Raw genomic sequence first — 13,886 nt, forward strand, 5'->3', positions numbered from 1 at the left:
TCCAATAATATTTACATTATTTGTTTTCTTATAATAGATTCTAATGAAATATTTTTCAGGAACGCTACTGACGATGCGGGAAATCGGAAGAACGTTCCGCACACTTCCGGCCAGATTCCTTTTGCCGGAAGACGGCTTATGATGGTAAGTAAATTAAAATTACTATTTTTTTTGTTTTCAAATAATTAACTCTTATTTCGCGATACTAATTAATTTTTTCATTTTGATTTTGTAGGTCGAAGATAATGGAGGAGAACTTCCTCCGATGACGAAGGTTTTCGCCGAGACGCATAAAAAGCGGAACAGCGAATTCACGGATCCTCGGGCGGAGGAGATCTACAACGCCGCCTGTGCGGCGATCGAGGAGCGACAGACGCAGCTGACTCAGCAGGCGCGTCAAACGTCTCCCGGAGGTAGCTTGGTCCAATCGACCCCGGCGCTGACGGTGGCGGAGATGGACCAGATCTTCGAAGAGGTAAATTTAATTACTATATTTAATTAATGTAACTTTAGTTTTAAATTAAATTTCTAACCATAATATTTTTAAATATTTGTAGGTTGCCCCAAGGAAAAAGGGGCGGGTATTAGGGATGGGGTCCATCCGTGATACCCCGAGAGCTACGGCGACTGGTCACGTCCGGGTCCCGGATCCGGTTATCCGCCAGGAGATCGATCAGATGCGGACCCGTTACGAGACGAGGATCGACCAGCTCTACGGTCTCTTCGAGATCATGGGAGCCGACAACCCGGAGCTCATGGCGCAGTTGGACAAGCTGCAGGCTGATGGGGTTGTCGGATCGTCTGCCGCCGGGTCATCCACTAGAACGCAACCGCCGGTGCAGACGGACGAGGAGATGTTCCGATCTCTCGGGGTTGAGCCTCCTAGAGCCGGAGATCAGGCGCCGGCGGAAGCATTAAACCGAAGACCCGGCAAGGAACACGTCCAGGACAAGGAGAGGAGGCCGGTGACGGGATCGACGGGATCGATTTAGATTTAGATTTAGATCTGTAGGGTTTTTTTTTGTAAATTACAATTAATTTTAATTTCAAATTTTAATAAATTTTAAATTGTAAATTATTTTTTTTTAATTTAAATTTTAATTCGAATTAATTTTTTTTTTTAATTTTCAATCATATTAAACGTCGTATAATCGTCGTAATATCTTTATTAAAACCGTTGTACATTCGTCGTAAATATTACGACGGATTTACGACTAAAATGTATGACGACAAATACGACGATTATACGTCCGTGATTTACGACGATTTTACGACGAAATGATTAAATACTTTACGATTGATTTACGACGATTTGTGCGTCGTACATTTTACGACGATTTTATGTCGACCATTAATGACCACTTAACGACGGTCCAGGCGAAGACTAAGTCGACGCAATTCGATGTACAATCGTCGTAAACTATACGACGCATTTACGACGATTCTGTTTCCCTCGATGTTACGACGAAACGAAACCGTCGTATATTATACGAAGATTTTACGACGATTTGTCTATTATGACGATGACTTTACGACGATTTCGAAATCGTCTAGTTCGTCGTAATAGCCCTATTACGACGAAATAACGACCATTTCGGCCGTTGTAAAATGATGTTTTTCTTGTAAGATGTTAGATTTTCTCTTTATTCGATTCTTTTGTCTATGAAAAATTACTCTCTTTTGTCTATGAAAATTTACCCTTTTGACTGTATTCTTGCAGAATCGAAGGTAGCATCATGATTCAAACAATGGAGAAATATGACTCAAATCAGAGTGAAGGCAAGATAAGTTGGATTTGGAGTAAAGCAGTAAGTGTTGGGAAGAAGGTTCTAACAGCTGGTGTTGTACTTTCTTCAGCTCCACTCCTTTTTCCTCCACTTGTTGTCGCCTCTACATCGCCTTTATCTTCTCTGTTCCTTTTTGTCTCTTCTTGGTAAACTATGCTTGTACTCAGAAGGTCATGAGTAGCCTGCTTCCAGCTAATGAAGAACCCGGTAGAAGTGAGAAGGATGAATTTACATCTGAGGACAGCAAGCTTGGTCGTGGTGCAGGCACTGCTGAAGTTTATGAGGCTGAACCAATTCTGATTCCAATCGAGGAAGATGAGGAGATGTCAAAAGAGTCAACGAGCTTGTTAGAGAGAATTAGGGAAGAGGGTAAAACTGAGAGAGGAACTTCTGAGAAAGAATTACAAGATGGCGAAAATTCTGGAAATGCCAGATCAGTGAATGTTCAAGATCAGCCTGGAAAGCAGGAGGCGCCTGAGACTGGACGTGAAGGTTGTTTGTGATAATTATTTAAATCTTATATCTAGTGAAATCGCTCACCGAGATTCATACACTTTGCAGGGGAACTTGGGGTAACTGAAGCATTTATGGGAAAGGATGAAGAAACATCTTCCAATGAGGTTAAGACTTAGTCCTATCATCTTATGAGTTAATACCTGAATGATATAACATATTCGAACATCCCCTACTTCTAGTTGAGTACCGGATAAATCCATGCTCAGTTTCTTATTTGCATGCATTCTAGGGAGTAATTGAGTGTTGTCTTGCCACACATTTTTGCTACTGGTTTTGTTTCACGGGTGAATACTCTGCCTATACTAATATAATTATGTTGGTGAGTGTTCTTTTAATGGTATTCTTTCTTTCTGTGGGTGGTCTTGTGGATCTTTGTGGGTGAATCCTCTTTAGCGATAAAGGTTATGACGAGTCATAATTTAAAAAGATGTTGTCACTATCCAAAAGGTTCTATAAATTGTGTTCATCTCTGTTACAGTTCCCACACCACCTCGGTTGGTACGTATTCCAATGACTCTCAGTTGAATTAAAAACAAAAAGAAAACTCCTGGATAGATTTTTGTATAAGACACCCATGCATGGACTCGTGAGGATTTATTTGGGTTGATAGAGGCTGGTTCACTAGTGATTAGTATTAGCTTCAAACCATAATTAACTATTACTGCACGTTTCAAAATTTGTCTCACCTGAGAGAGATATGTAGCCATGATTAACTCATTATCTCACATGGACCAATTAATGTGTTTGATTTGATAGATCACTAGCTTACCAGGCTGGACATCCTCACCTTGATTTGTGTAAACGTTGAGTCCTATGCATGATCTTGTGATGCTTGATTTGAACTTCTTTGGTTGGGTCCAGCTGAGTCCGAAAGTCCTTTAAAAGGGCGATGCTGGGTTGAGTCCGTAAGTCTTTTATAAAGGCAATGCTGGGTTTATACAGTTCGGTATACATAATTAGGGTGAAGTCATAATTGTGGAACCGAAAAATGAATTCCATAGACTCGTGTTAGCAGTTTTAGTTTAACTGATTGAGATTATTTTAAAACCATTCTCTGATCTCTTGACCAGCCAATGAACCAAGATGTTAGTGCGGCACGTGGAACCGGGGAAGAGAAACAAAAAAACACAACTAAGAAAAAGAAAAAAACCGGGCGTGCAGGTAACCGGTTTTACTCATCAATCTAAAATGTCATGTTTTGGGTTCTTATGCGTACGTTCATTGCTAAATTTTTCTTTGTGCCATTAGTTATATGTGGTGGCTTAGAATGCTTTGGTTCGGGATGTCTTTATTCTGTTATGATGCCCGATTTTAGTAACATTTTTTAACTTAAATATCTTTCCCTACCTCTGAAATTCTGGTGGGGATCCGAATGACTTTTTTTCTTCTTCATCACAGAGTTTAGTGGATAAACCGTTCTGCATTGAGTTTGATTCTAAAATATGATTTTGAAGTCAGTGAATCTACTTTCAAATATGTATGCTTTAGATGTAGCTAAGAGGAACACTGGCATTTGCAGGTGTACAGTGAGGAAATTTATGGGAGAAGATGGAGGCGTTAAGGAAGGTAGTAGGATACAGTGTTGCAAGGAGTGCCACCTATACAGAGGAGTTGTGATATGATCATGGAAAGGGCTAAATGCTAAGAAGTTCAAAGAAGCACTTAATGAGCAAATTTATGAAGATTTTGACAAGAGAAGCATGAAGAAATCCATTCAAGATGTTACCTATAGAGTCCAACCCATTTTAAGAATGATAGAAGTCCAAGAAGAGCTCAAAATAAGCACTTTATTTTTCTGGTCAAAGGAGGTGACGAAAATGAAGTGAAGAGTCATGAATAAAAAGTCAAGAAGGCCAAGAGTTTTTCAACTCTATTTATTTCCTTTGATTTAGTTTTAGTCTTCTTATATTTTCGAGATCATTTAATAATTAGCTTTCTTTACAAGTTTTCTATTCCTATAAATAAGTGTAATCTCTTTTTGAAGAAATAAGACTTTGATTCATTATTTTTGGAACTTTTTTGAGAGTGATTCTCATTTTCGATCTTATGGAGGTTATCCATTGATCAACCCGGTTTATCAAGTTCAGTCCATAAAACTTGACGCAGCCTTCGTTTGCAGAGTTTGGGAATTCCGTTAGTAGTAATTGGGGCTTAGGGATTTTCGGGAATTCATTTCTCACGCCTTAACATCCTTTTACCGGCGTTTTTCTCTTTCTTTGTTCCACCCCCTTGTTTCATTCCTTTTCACCGCGAGTTTGGGCCTAAGGATTTTCGGGATTTACTCTCACGCCTTAGCATCTTCTCCGTGAAAGTCTTTGGAGTCAAGGATTATCCATTAAACCACCTTAGAGTGCCGATTCCTTGGGAGGATCGCATCAAGTTGAAGGCTCTTTATGTATTCACCGGAGTGGTCGAGCCTCCTCAGTCAAGGTTGATGAACCAGGATAGTCATGAAATTGCAAATGCTAGTGTTAGACTTCGCTTCCTTATGTCTGTTATTGGAATAAACTAGTTTGATTGTGTGCTTGTGTACTACCTTCAGGACTCTTTTTAAGTCTCAAACAAGTGTTGTGTAGCCTTAACCTTTTTATCTGTATTTTTCCTTTCGACTTTTAATCCTTGATTTATTAGTTTTTGAGTTGCCAATTATCTCTCTCCTATATTTTGAGAGAAGCTGTCACAGTAGCCTTTCATTGTGAACTGTCCAGAGAAAGTATCTAAGACCTGAACCTCTAAGAATTTAATGACAGTGTTCATAAGAATTTAATATTATGTTTTTAGATTTAAGAAAAATGAAGAAATTAAAACACAATTTTCGACCAATTATATACTTTCACGTGGTGAAGAATCAGGCTCTTCGGAAAGAATAGGTTCGTCGAAAATGAGTTTTTTTTTCTTTTTTTTTTAATAGTTTTGATCTATGAAATTGGGCCATGAACCTTATCTAAACCCCTGATGGACATACTCTATGTTTAGCAGAAATTTCGATGTGAGCACACAAAAAAAGAAGTAATTGCTTCAAATAAGTGTTTAATTCCCGAATTATTACCCAAAAGTGTTTTATTCTATCCTATGATACCGTACTATTTGTGACATATACCTTAGACCATCATTCAGCAGTGAACCCTCCATGTGGTATTATTATTATTTAAGTATTTTTTTTTTATTTTGGAATAATGAAGAATTTGCTGTTATTTTGAGCGTCCATAAGTGAACTCCGTTTAAGGGTTCTTAGAAATAAAATAATAATTCTTTTTCTAAAAAAAAATGTTGAACAATTATTTGATTAATCACGAAAGAAGAGTCAATCGCCAGAGAAAAAGAGAAGAATTTTTTTTTTGGTTCAATCACGAAGAAATGTCGAGGAAGGAGAGAGATTAGAGTTTTGATTAAAAAAAATTATAAACCATACCCAATCAGAATCGAATACGTCGCTTATGAACTCCCCTCTTCGGATTCTTAGCTAAGAGTTGGTTCTTAGCTTTTAGGCCTTTTTGATCTTTTTTAATTCCGTTTGCTTATATTAACGGGCCAAGAACCCCTCACGATGTTCTGCTGATAGAGATGCTCTTATATATCGGTGTTCTGCTTTTGGAAAAGTTCTGACCCACATCTTTCAAAAGTTATTTTTGTATGAGAGAGAGCGGTTATATTTTCATATTGACCAAAATTAAAATTTATGTTTCGCTCCCTTCTCTCTCCTTAGGGCGATTGAAGACGTGATTGAGAGTTTTTTGCTTTCTTCTCCATTCTCTCTTTCACATCTTTCACAGAGAGAGGAAATTTTTTCTCTCATACTTTCGATCATTTGATCGAAGTTTTTTTTATATCGGTTTCTGCGTTTCCGACTTTGATCAGATAATAAAATTCCGGCTTGACCGGATTGTTTGGAGTTGTCTTCTTCTACAGCTTTACTCCTCTTGTGTGAGGCGGTGATGATGGTGAATATCGTCCTGAAATTTGGTATTGTCTTCTCTTGACTGGGAGAAATTTCTCCCTAAATACCCTATTGAAAAGCTTTAGTCAAGGCGGAGGGTGCTGGGTCTCGAGCTAGAGACAATCAGAGGTTATTTTTTGGCGGTTAGAAGATTTTCTATCATCTGGGATTTTATTGGTTTTCCATGGAAGGTATTTATCTCCAAAGAAAGAGTAATCAAATGGTTTTCGAAGATTGTGGGCAAGAACTGAGTGAAATTAGTTTGATTTAATCAGCTTCAACCTGCTCAAAACTTATCAGAAGGAGGTTCCGGTGAAGCGCTGCTCATCTCCGACAATGTAAAAGAGCACATGTGGTGATATTGAAGATGTCCACGTTGGGACACATGTTTACTTTAGATCTATCGTTATCTTCTGTTTGTGGGTAGCGATTGAGCTTTAACAATTGTATGGGTGATGGACTTCGAATACCATTTGTAACTCGGCCCATTTTGGGCTTATAATGAATTTGGTCGACAAAAACTCCTTTTTAAAAATAATATTATTTTCTCTTTCTTCTTTTCTTTAATTTTTTATTTTACTTTAAATCATTTATTATTCTAAATAATAAAAAATTAATAATATATCTGAAAAGTATATAGATTTTTTGTTAAATTTTAAATTTTTAAAAATGACAGAATGAAATTTGATAATGTATTTTAGTCATGTACACTTCAGTCGTGTACACGATAATGTAATTTCTTATTTTTCAGTCTTATATACTTCAGTCGGGTACACTTTAATCTTGTACATTTAAGTCGTACACTTCAGTCATAAACACTTCAGTCGTATACACTTTAATCTGTACACTTCAGTTGTGTACATTTCAGTCGGTATATATAAATCATGTACATGTACACTTCCGTTGTGTACACTTTAGTCTTGTACACTTCAATCGTATATCCATTCATATTTACTAATTTCTAGGTTTATTTTTGCCTTTTACTATTTGCTTAGTACATACATAAAACTTGGATAAATCTCAGTCATTCGTTTTCTCTTTAGTGAGAATTGCTATTAACTTTCATTAATGCATAGCACACGCATATCATGACTCATTAAATGGTTCTCTAAGCTTTATTATTAGTTTTATTTATTACTCTAATTCAACTGTATCTGCATCAGTTTGGATTTTGTTGTCAGGTCCACTAACATAGAGATTTTTAATTAAGTTATTATGTTTTAATTGAAGCAAGGGTCTTATTCGTCTTTTCCATATACAGTGTGCCATAAGGTGTAATAAAACACCTAAGGATGACATTTTTAAAATTAAACACAAAAAGTGTCATATGGGACAATTTTCCTGAAAGAAATACACCAATATGTAAAACTAAACTTATAAGGTGCTTCACTCAATTTTTTGGTTTAGTAAGTTTACACCACTTTTATAATCTCACAACTGTTCAAACCAGAATGTCAAACCAGTGGAACACTTTATTCACAAAATATCATCATTTTTAGTTCTCGATATTGCAATACTTGTAACAGCAATATCCCAGAACTGAACTGAAATGAAATCAAGACAACTTATTGTTCGTTGAGGCAATGAAAGCATCAACAATGCAAAGCCATGTTTGACGCCAAAGACTATCAACACACATAAGTACGAAAATACCTGTCAAAGCTGTCACATAAGTTGAAGCAATACTAATATAGAAAACCAACATGTTAATAGCAGCTTCTTCCTCTTCTTTGCCTTCATTATCTGAGGTATTCCTAGCTTCACAACTTGTGTGGGTTGGTGGTCCACAAAGAAAAAGATTGCCTAAGTAGTTGTGCTCGTTGAAAGTGTTAAATTGCCATCCTTGGGGAATGATTCCGGATAAATTTTTGTAAGACACATCGAACACAGCAAGTGAAGTAAAGCTGGTTAGCTTGTGAGGAATGCTTCCATGTAAAATATTGTAAGACAGATCAAGGCTTTCAATATCCTTCAGATTGGAGAAGTTTGGATGCTATAGAACTCGACATAAAATTATGAGATAGATTCAAAGCTCGTAGTTTTGAAAGATCTCCAAGCTCTATGGGGATAACACCACTTAATTCATTGTTTGATAAATCCATCCCATACATATAATCTAGTATCTCATTGCCGTATGCAGAAGAAATATAAAAATTAGGTCCGCATAATATGCAATAATATAAAAAATTACTTAAATTTTAAAATTAAATTGCAATTATGATCTGTATAATTAAATTTAAATTTAAGATCATACAAGGTTATTTAATTTATGTTTTATGATTCAGAATAATGACAGTATAAATTGATACATATTATTTAAATCATTTTAAATAAATGATAACGTTTCAAAGACATAATTTTATTAAATGGTAGTTTCTGTTTTTTTTCATTTCTTTTATTTATTTAGTAATCTCCATTTATTAAAATACACAATTTAGTTTTTTTTTTCTAAAGTAAATAATTAAGAATAAGAAGTTTATATCATTGCATTAATACATGTCATAATCTAAATTAAGAAAAAACATATGTCACAATCTCATGAGTCATGATTTTGGTTATGTGCTATGCTCACATTGAAAGCTCCAACTTTTATAATAAGATTTCTTTATTTAAAATTGTAACCAATCTCCGTGCTCTATAAAAACATCATATTCACTTTATTCAAATAAAATATTTTCTTGTTCAGAAAAAGACATCTCAGCTATTCACATATTGTCAGCAGAACTTTTTTTGAACAATTTATTTTAACTAGGTGTTTAATCTGCGCCTTGCGCGGGCCTAAGAGTTTTAAAAACGCAAAACAAAATTTTATATTACAAACAAAGAAAATTAGAATAAAACATACTAAATCGAGATAAATGTGCCCCAAAAAAAATAAACATTGTCTTTTTTATTTCTTATCCCGGCTATTCTTCATCTTCATCATCGTCTTCTAGTTTTTCTTTTTCCTTCTCCTTCTACATTATCTTTGTCTTCTTCTCCTTCTTATTCTTCAGGTTTTTTATTTTTCACGCCTTCTTCTTTCCCTTTATCTTTTACTTCTTCAGTATCGTTTTCAACTTTTATTTTTTTTCCTCTTATACATCTTTCAATTTTTTATTCTTCATTTTATTCTTTCATCTTCATCAACGTCTTTGACTTCTACTTCTACTTCTTCTTCTGAGTTTTCTTATTCTCTTTATTCTACTTCTTTCTTTTCTTTCTTCATTGCCTTCATCTTCTTTGTTCTCTTCAACTTTCTGTTTTTCTGTGTTTTCTTCGTATTTTTCTTTATCTTCACGTTTTTCTAATTTATGTTATTCTTCCTCTTCTCCAATTTTACATCTTCTCCTCCTTTAAAGTCTTCATTTAATTTTTCTCTTCCATATTTCTCCATTATTCCATTTCATCTTCTATCATATGCTTTTTTTTTCCTGCTTTTCTGACTTCTTATTCCTCTTCTTCTGATTATTCTTCTTTTCTCCAAATAATTCATCATATGTAAAACATGTTCATCTTATCTATATTATTAGTCCTCTTATGGTTTATATTTTCCATTTCTTAATATTTTTCCTCGTATTTTTGAGTTTCCTTTATCGGCTTCATCTTCTCTAATTTCTTATTCATCTGTTTTTCCGTCTCTTTCATTTTTTTCAACTTCTACTTGGTCTTCTTCATTGTCTGGTCTTCTTCTTTTTTCTTTAACGTATTTTCCTCCATCCACTTCTTCGTCTATTATGTACAGATTTTCTCCTCAGACTTCTTTTCTTATTATTTTCATCTCCAAATTCGTCATTTCTTCTTTTTTGTTCACCGTCTTTGTCAACAATTGTTCTTTTCATCATTTTCTTCGTTGAGTTTGTCTTTTCTTCTCCCTCTTCTTTATCTTTTAGTTTTTCTCATATTTTCGTCTTTTCGTTTTTATCCTCCATTGTTTTCAACTCCTACTTCTTCTTCTTTACTGTCTTAGTCTTCTTTGACTTCTTATTTTTCTCATCAGTTTTTTTTTTCATTTTTTTCTTCCGATCCTCATTGTTTTCTTCATCTGATTCTCTTCATTTTTTGTTTTTATTTATAGTCTTTGTATACGTAATCTTCTCATTCTTCCACATCTTCTACTTCTTCTTTGTGTTCTTCTCTCCTTTTTTTTTGTATTTCAATTGTTTCTCTTCCTTTTTTTTTCTTTTTTTATTTATTCATTTGTAGCTTGGAAGTTGTTAGACATATATTTTAACGTTTTTATGAGCTTGACTATCTTTACAAAATCAATCAGTTTGAAAGATTCTTGCAGAGTAGAATCACATAGATAATGTGAACACATATTATCTCATTTTCTAACATGAATCCTCGAGGATATATAGTATGAAATCTGAAGCAAAATCACAATGTCTAATTGAAACAAAATTTACAATCATCTTAGGATAAAAATTTCTTCATTATACAAATGTCTGTAGCAAGTATAAGTCATAACCGTTAAGGCAACACATACAACATCAAGATCGACATATATATGTCTCCTATCTCTCTAAACATGTTGTTATTGTGCAGACTTTAAGTATCATTATTTATTATAAAAAAGTCTTTTCCACAATTTATCTTCTCGATATAAGCTTTTTAATGTTGTTTTCACTTTCAAGTTGATTACCTTCTAAGGTCTTTAGTGATAATATCTAATAATTTTGTAAGTTGAGACCAACACCATAAGATTGCTACTGGACTTCTTCTCAAATATTCTATGTAGTTTTTCTTCCACAAATTCATCATCCTCTTCCCCTATTTATTCTTCAACATCTTCATTTTGTCCAAATTTTTCTTATTCTTATTATTGTATTTCTTTTATTTAGAATGCTTCATTCTGCTTCTTCATTGACTTCGTCTTCCTCATCTTCCTCTTATTCAACTTTTAGATATTTTTTCTTCCTCGTGTTTTCCTTATTCTAATTCTTATCCATCTTCTAATTTTTATTTTTCTGTTCTTTGTCTTTTCTTTCTTCCTCATCTTCATCAAATTTGTCTTTCTCTTCTTCTTTTTATTGATCTTTAGATTTTTTTTCTCCTTCATATTTTGTCCTTCTTCTTCTTCATCTTCTTTGACTTCTGCTTCTTCTTCTTCTGATAGATATTTCATTGTCTTATTCTTTACCCTTTTCTTTCATCTTCTGGTTTTCTTCTTCTTTCACTTGTTTTCCATCTTTCATTTTTGTCTTCTTTTTCTTCTGGTTTTCTTCTCCAGGGTTTTATTCGACTTTTAGTTTGTCTTTTTCAACATATCTTCTTTAAATTTCAGTTTATTTTTCCTCCTCCTTTTATACTTCTTTTGTTTTCTTTAACCGAATGCAATTTAATGACTAATTTTAATCAAGATCAACTAAAGATGATATTTTTTAACGTTCATTTAGCTTAGCACTTCCTTTATTAATTTTACCATATGCATAACCCCATCAGCTCGATAATTATAAATAAACTAGCTAACAGGCCCGCACTGTGTGAGGGCTACAAAAACTTATAATTCAGAAGTTAATATTTTTTTATAAAGCTATTACAAAAAAGTTATTGATTTTTTTTATTGTTTTATACTAAACCAAAAATTGATTGGATCTATCATCGAAGAAAAAAAAAATCTAAAAGTTAATATTCGTCCATAGATAATCTGAGTGATCTTGTTATTAATTCAGTTTTACACCATATTCGAATTTGAATTTGAAGTCGATTATCGCTGTTTAAAACATCCAGATCAATTTTTTTTATGGCTAAATTCATTTTTTTTTCTTTTGAAAATCTAATCCATAATTCCACACAAATTAATCATTATTCAATTGTAAAAGGAATTTATCTACTCTTTGTGACTCGTGTAATATGTGAATAAAGCAATGAATTTCTATAGTTAAGTAAGGATGAACTTAATATATCAAGCACAAATTATAGTTGCATAAAAATAGAGGTGTTTTAAAGTTGGTGTTTAAACAATCTTCATTGGCCCCACTGAGTTAGAGGTTGAAAGAATCAAAGATTCATATCATTAGGTCTTTCCTCCATACAATATCAGTACGAAAATCCGATTATTATTATTTAAAATATTAATTTCAATGCTTTTTTCTGTCTATTTTTATGACTAAAAATAAAAGTATTTGAAAGTTGGTGTTTCAATAATCTTTATTGGCCCCACTGAGTTGGAGGTTGAAACTTGAAAGTTGATTCATACCATTAGGTCTTTCCTCAAAAAAATATCGATATGAAAATCTGATTATCATTATTTAAAATATTATCATGTTTTTCCTGTCTATTTTTTATTATTTTTTTTTTAATGAAAACCCATTAAATAAATTTATCCATGCTCCTTATGTAACTGTAACAAAAATAAATTCCCCATGATTCGTCGAGTTATATACATTAGTATCATGCATATCATGTTGTGAATGTATGCCATCACTTCCCATACTGATGCTAAGAATTTTTTAGGTTCTTAGAGGGTTATCAATCCCTTTTCTGTTGTAGCATAAAGGGTGTCAAATCCATATATGTGGTAGTTAGGCCCTAGTTTATAAGATAAGTTCTTAATTCAATTTAAACAAGAAAGGTTTTTGTGACAAGTAACAAAGTAAACATAAACAAGAAACAAACAAGCAATGATAAATAAGTAAACAAAGCAAGCTAAACAAACAAGATGATGATGATAATAAAGATGATGAAAACTAAACCTCTAGATGTGATCATTGATTATGGTGCTTTCAATGTTGATTCATGATGCTAAGAACATAATGCAACACTTGCTACTCTTTCATCTAGACTTCAAAAGCAGATTAATTCATTCCCATGACAATAATCCCTTTGCAAATCACTTAATCAAGATTAATTCACCTTAGGCAAGATTAAGCAATCAACAAGCATAAAGTTTCAAGTCTAATGATGACCAGACAGTTTCTACTTAAGAGAACACTGAATCTTACACAGAAAGATGCAACAAGTAATCACATGATCTCAAAAACAATTAACTTAGAACTCCAATCTAGATTAATCCTCTCATGAAGGCATTAACCTCTACACTAATCCATTTTAAACCAAATTCTCATTTGTGAAATATGAATCAATGAGCATTAAGAAACAGTTCTAATATGTCATTTATGCATTTAACTATCACTCTCATGATGAAAAAGGCATAAACCCTTAGCTTAGCTCTTTCAGGCATTTCATTAACACCTTGTGGGTGGAGAAATGCCTAAGGTTTAGATCAGAGTGATGTGCAAAGATCTAGCATTAAGAGCAGCTAACTAAGGAAAGGAAATCAGAGTCTAGAACCTACACATCATAAATCAAGCATCTAAGCACCCTAATCTACACACCTAGAAGCTTAAAAGATGACTACTCACTAATCATGATGAACACACCATTTCTTTTGCAAGAGGTGATGTTAATCATGATTAGAAGCAAAGATGAGATGATGTAATGATAAGAAACACATTTTAGATGATTCAATCTGGAAGATATCTCTTATCAAGGTCGTTTTACACTAAAAAGGAAGGAGAAACAAAGAGAAAACAAGATAGAAGATAAGATTCTCCTAGGGTTGTCTCCCAAAAAAGTATTTATACTAAGTGCTAATGGACCGGGTCAGCCCAGGACAAAATGGGTCCTGACCCAGCCTTGGTAGGTTTGGAGGAGTTTGCCAT

General features: G+C 33.7%; 2 protein-coding genes across 2 annotated transcripts; one reads left to right on the top strand and one right to left on the bottom strand.

The window, feature by feature from the left end:
* Window positions 1-1,736: 1,736 nt before the first annotated feature.
* On the top strand, window positions 1,737-4,218 carry LOC18015350. The gene is given in 5 exon segments (XM_024154828.1): window positions 1,737-1,893; window positions 1,896-2,279; window positions 2,349-2,407; window positions 3,374-3,464; window positions 3,823-4,218. Coding segments are annotated over 5 exon segments (702 nt in total). The 3' UTR covers window positions 3,834-4,218.
* A 3,577-nt stretch (window positions 4,219-7,795) lies between these two features.
* LOC112086036 (receptor-like protein EIX1) lies at window positions 7,796-13,886 on the bottom strand. Its single transcript, XM_024154838.1, is given in 3 exon segments — window positions 7,796-8,227; window positions 8,229-8,430; window positions 13,855-13,886. Coding segments are annotated over 3 exon segments (666 nt in total).

Source organism: Eutrema salsugineum, unplaced genomic scaffold (genome assembly GCF_000478725.1).
Source record: "Eutrema salsugineum unplaced genomic scaffold, Eutsalg1_0 scaffold_24, whole genome shotgun sequence".
NCBI classification, from domain to species: Eukaryota; Viridiplantae; Streptophyta; class Magnoliopsida; order Brassicales; family Brassicaceae; genus Eutrema; species Eutrema salsugineum.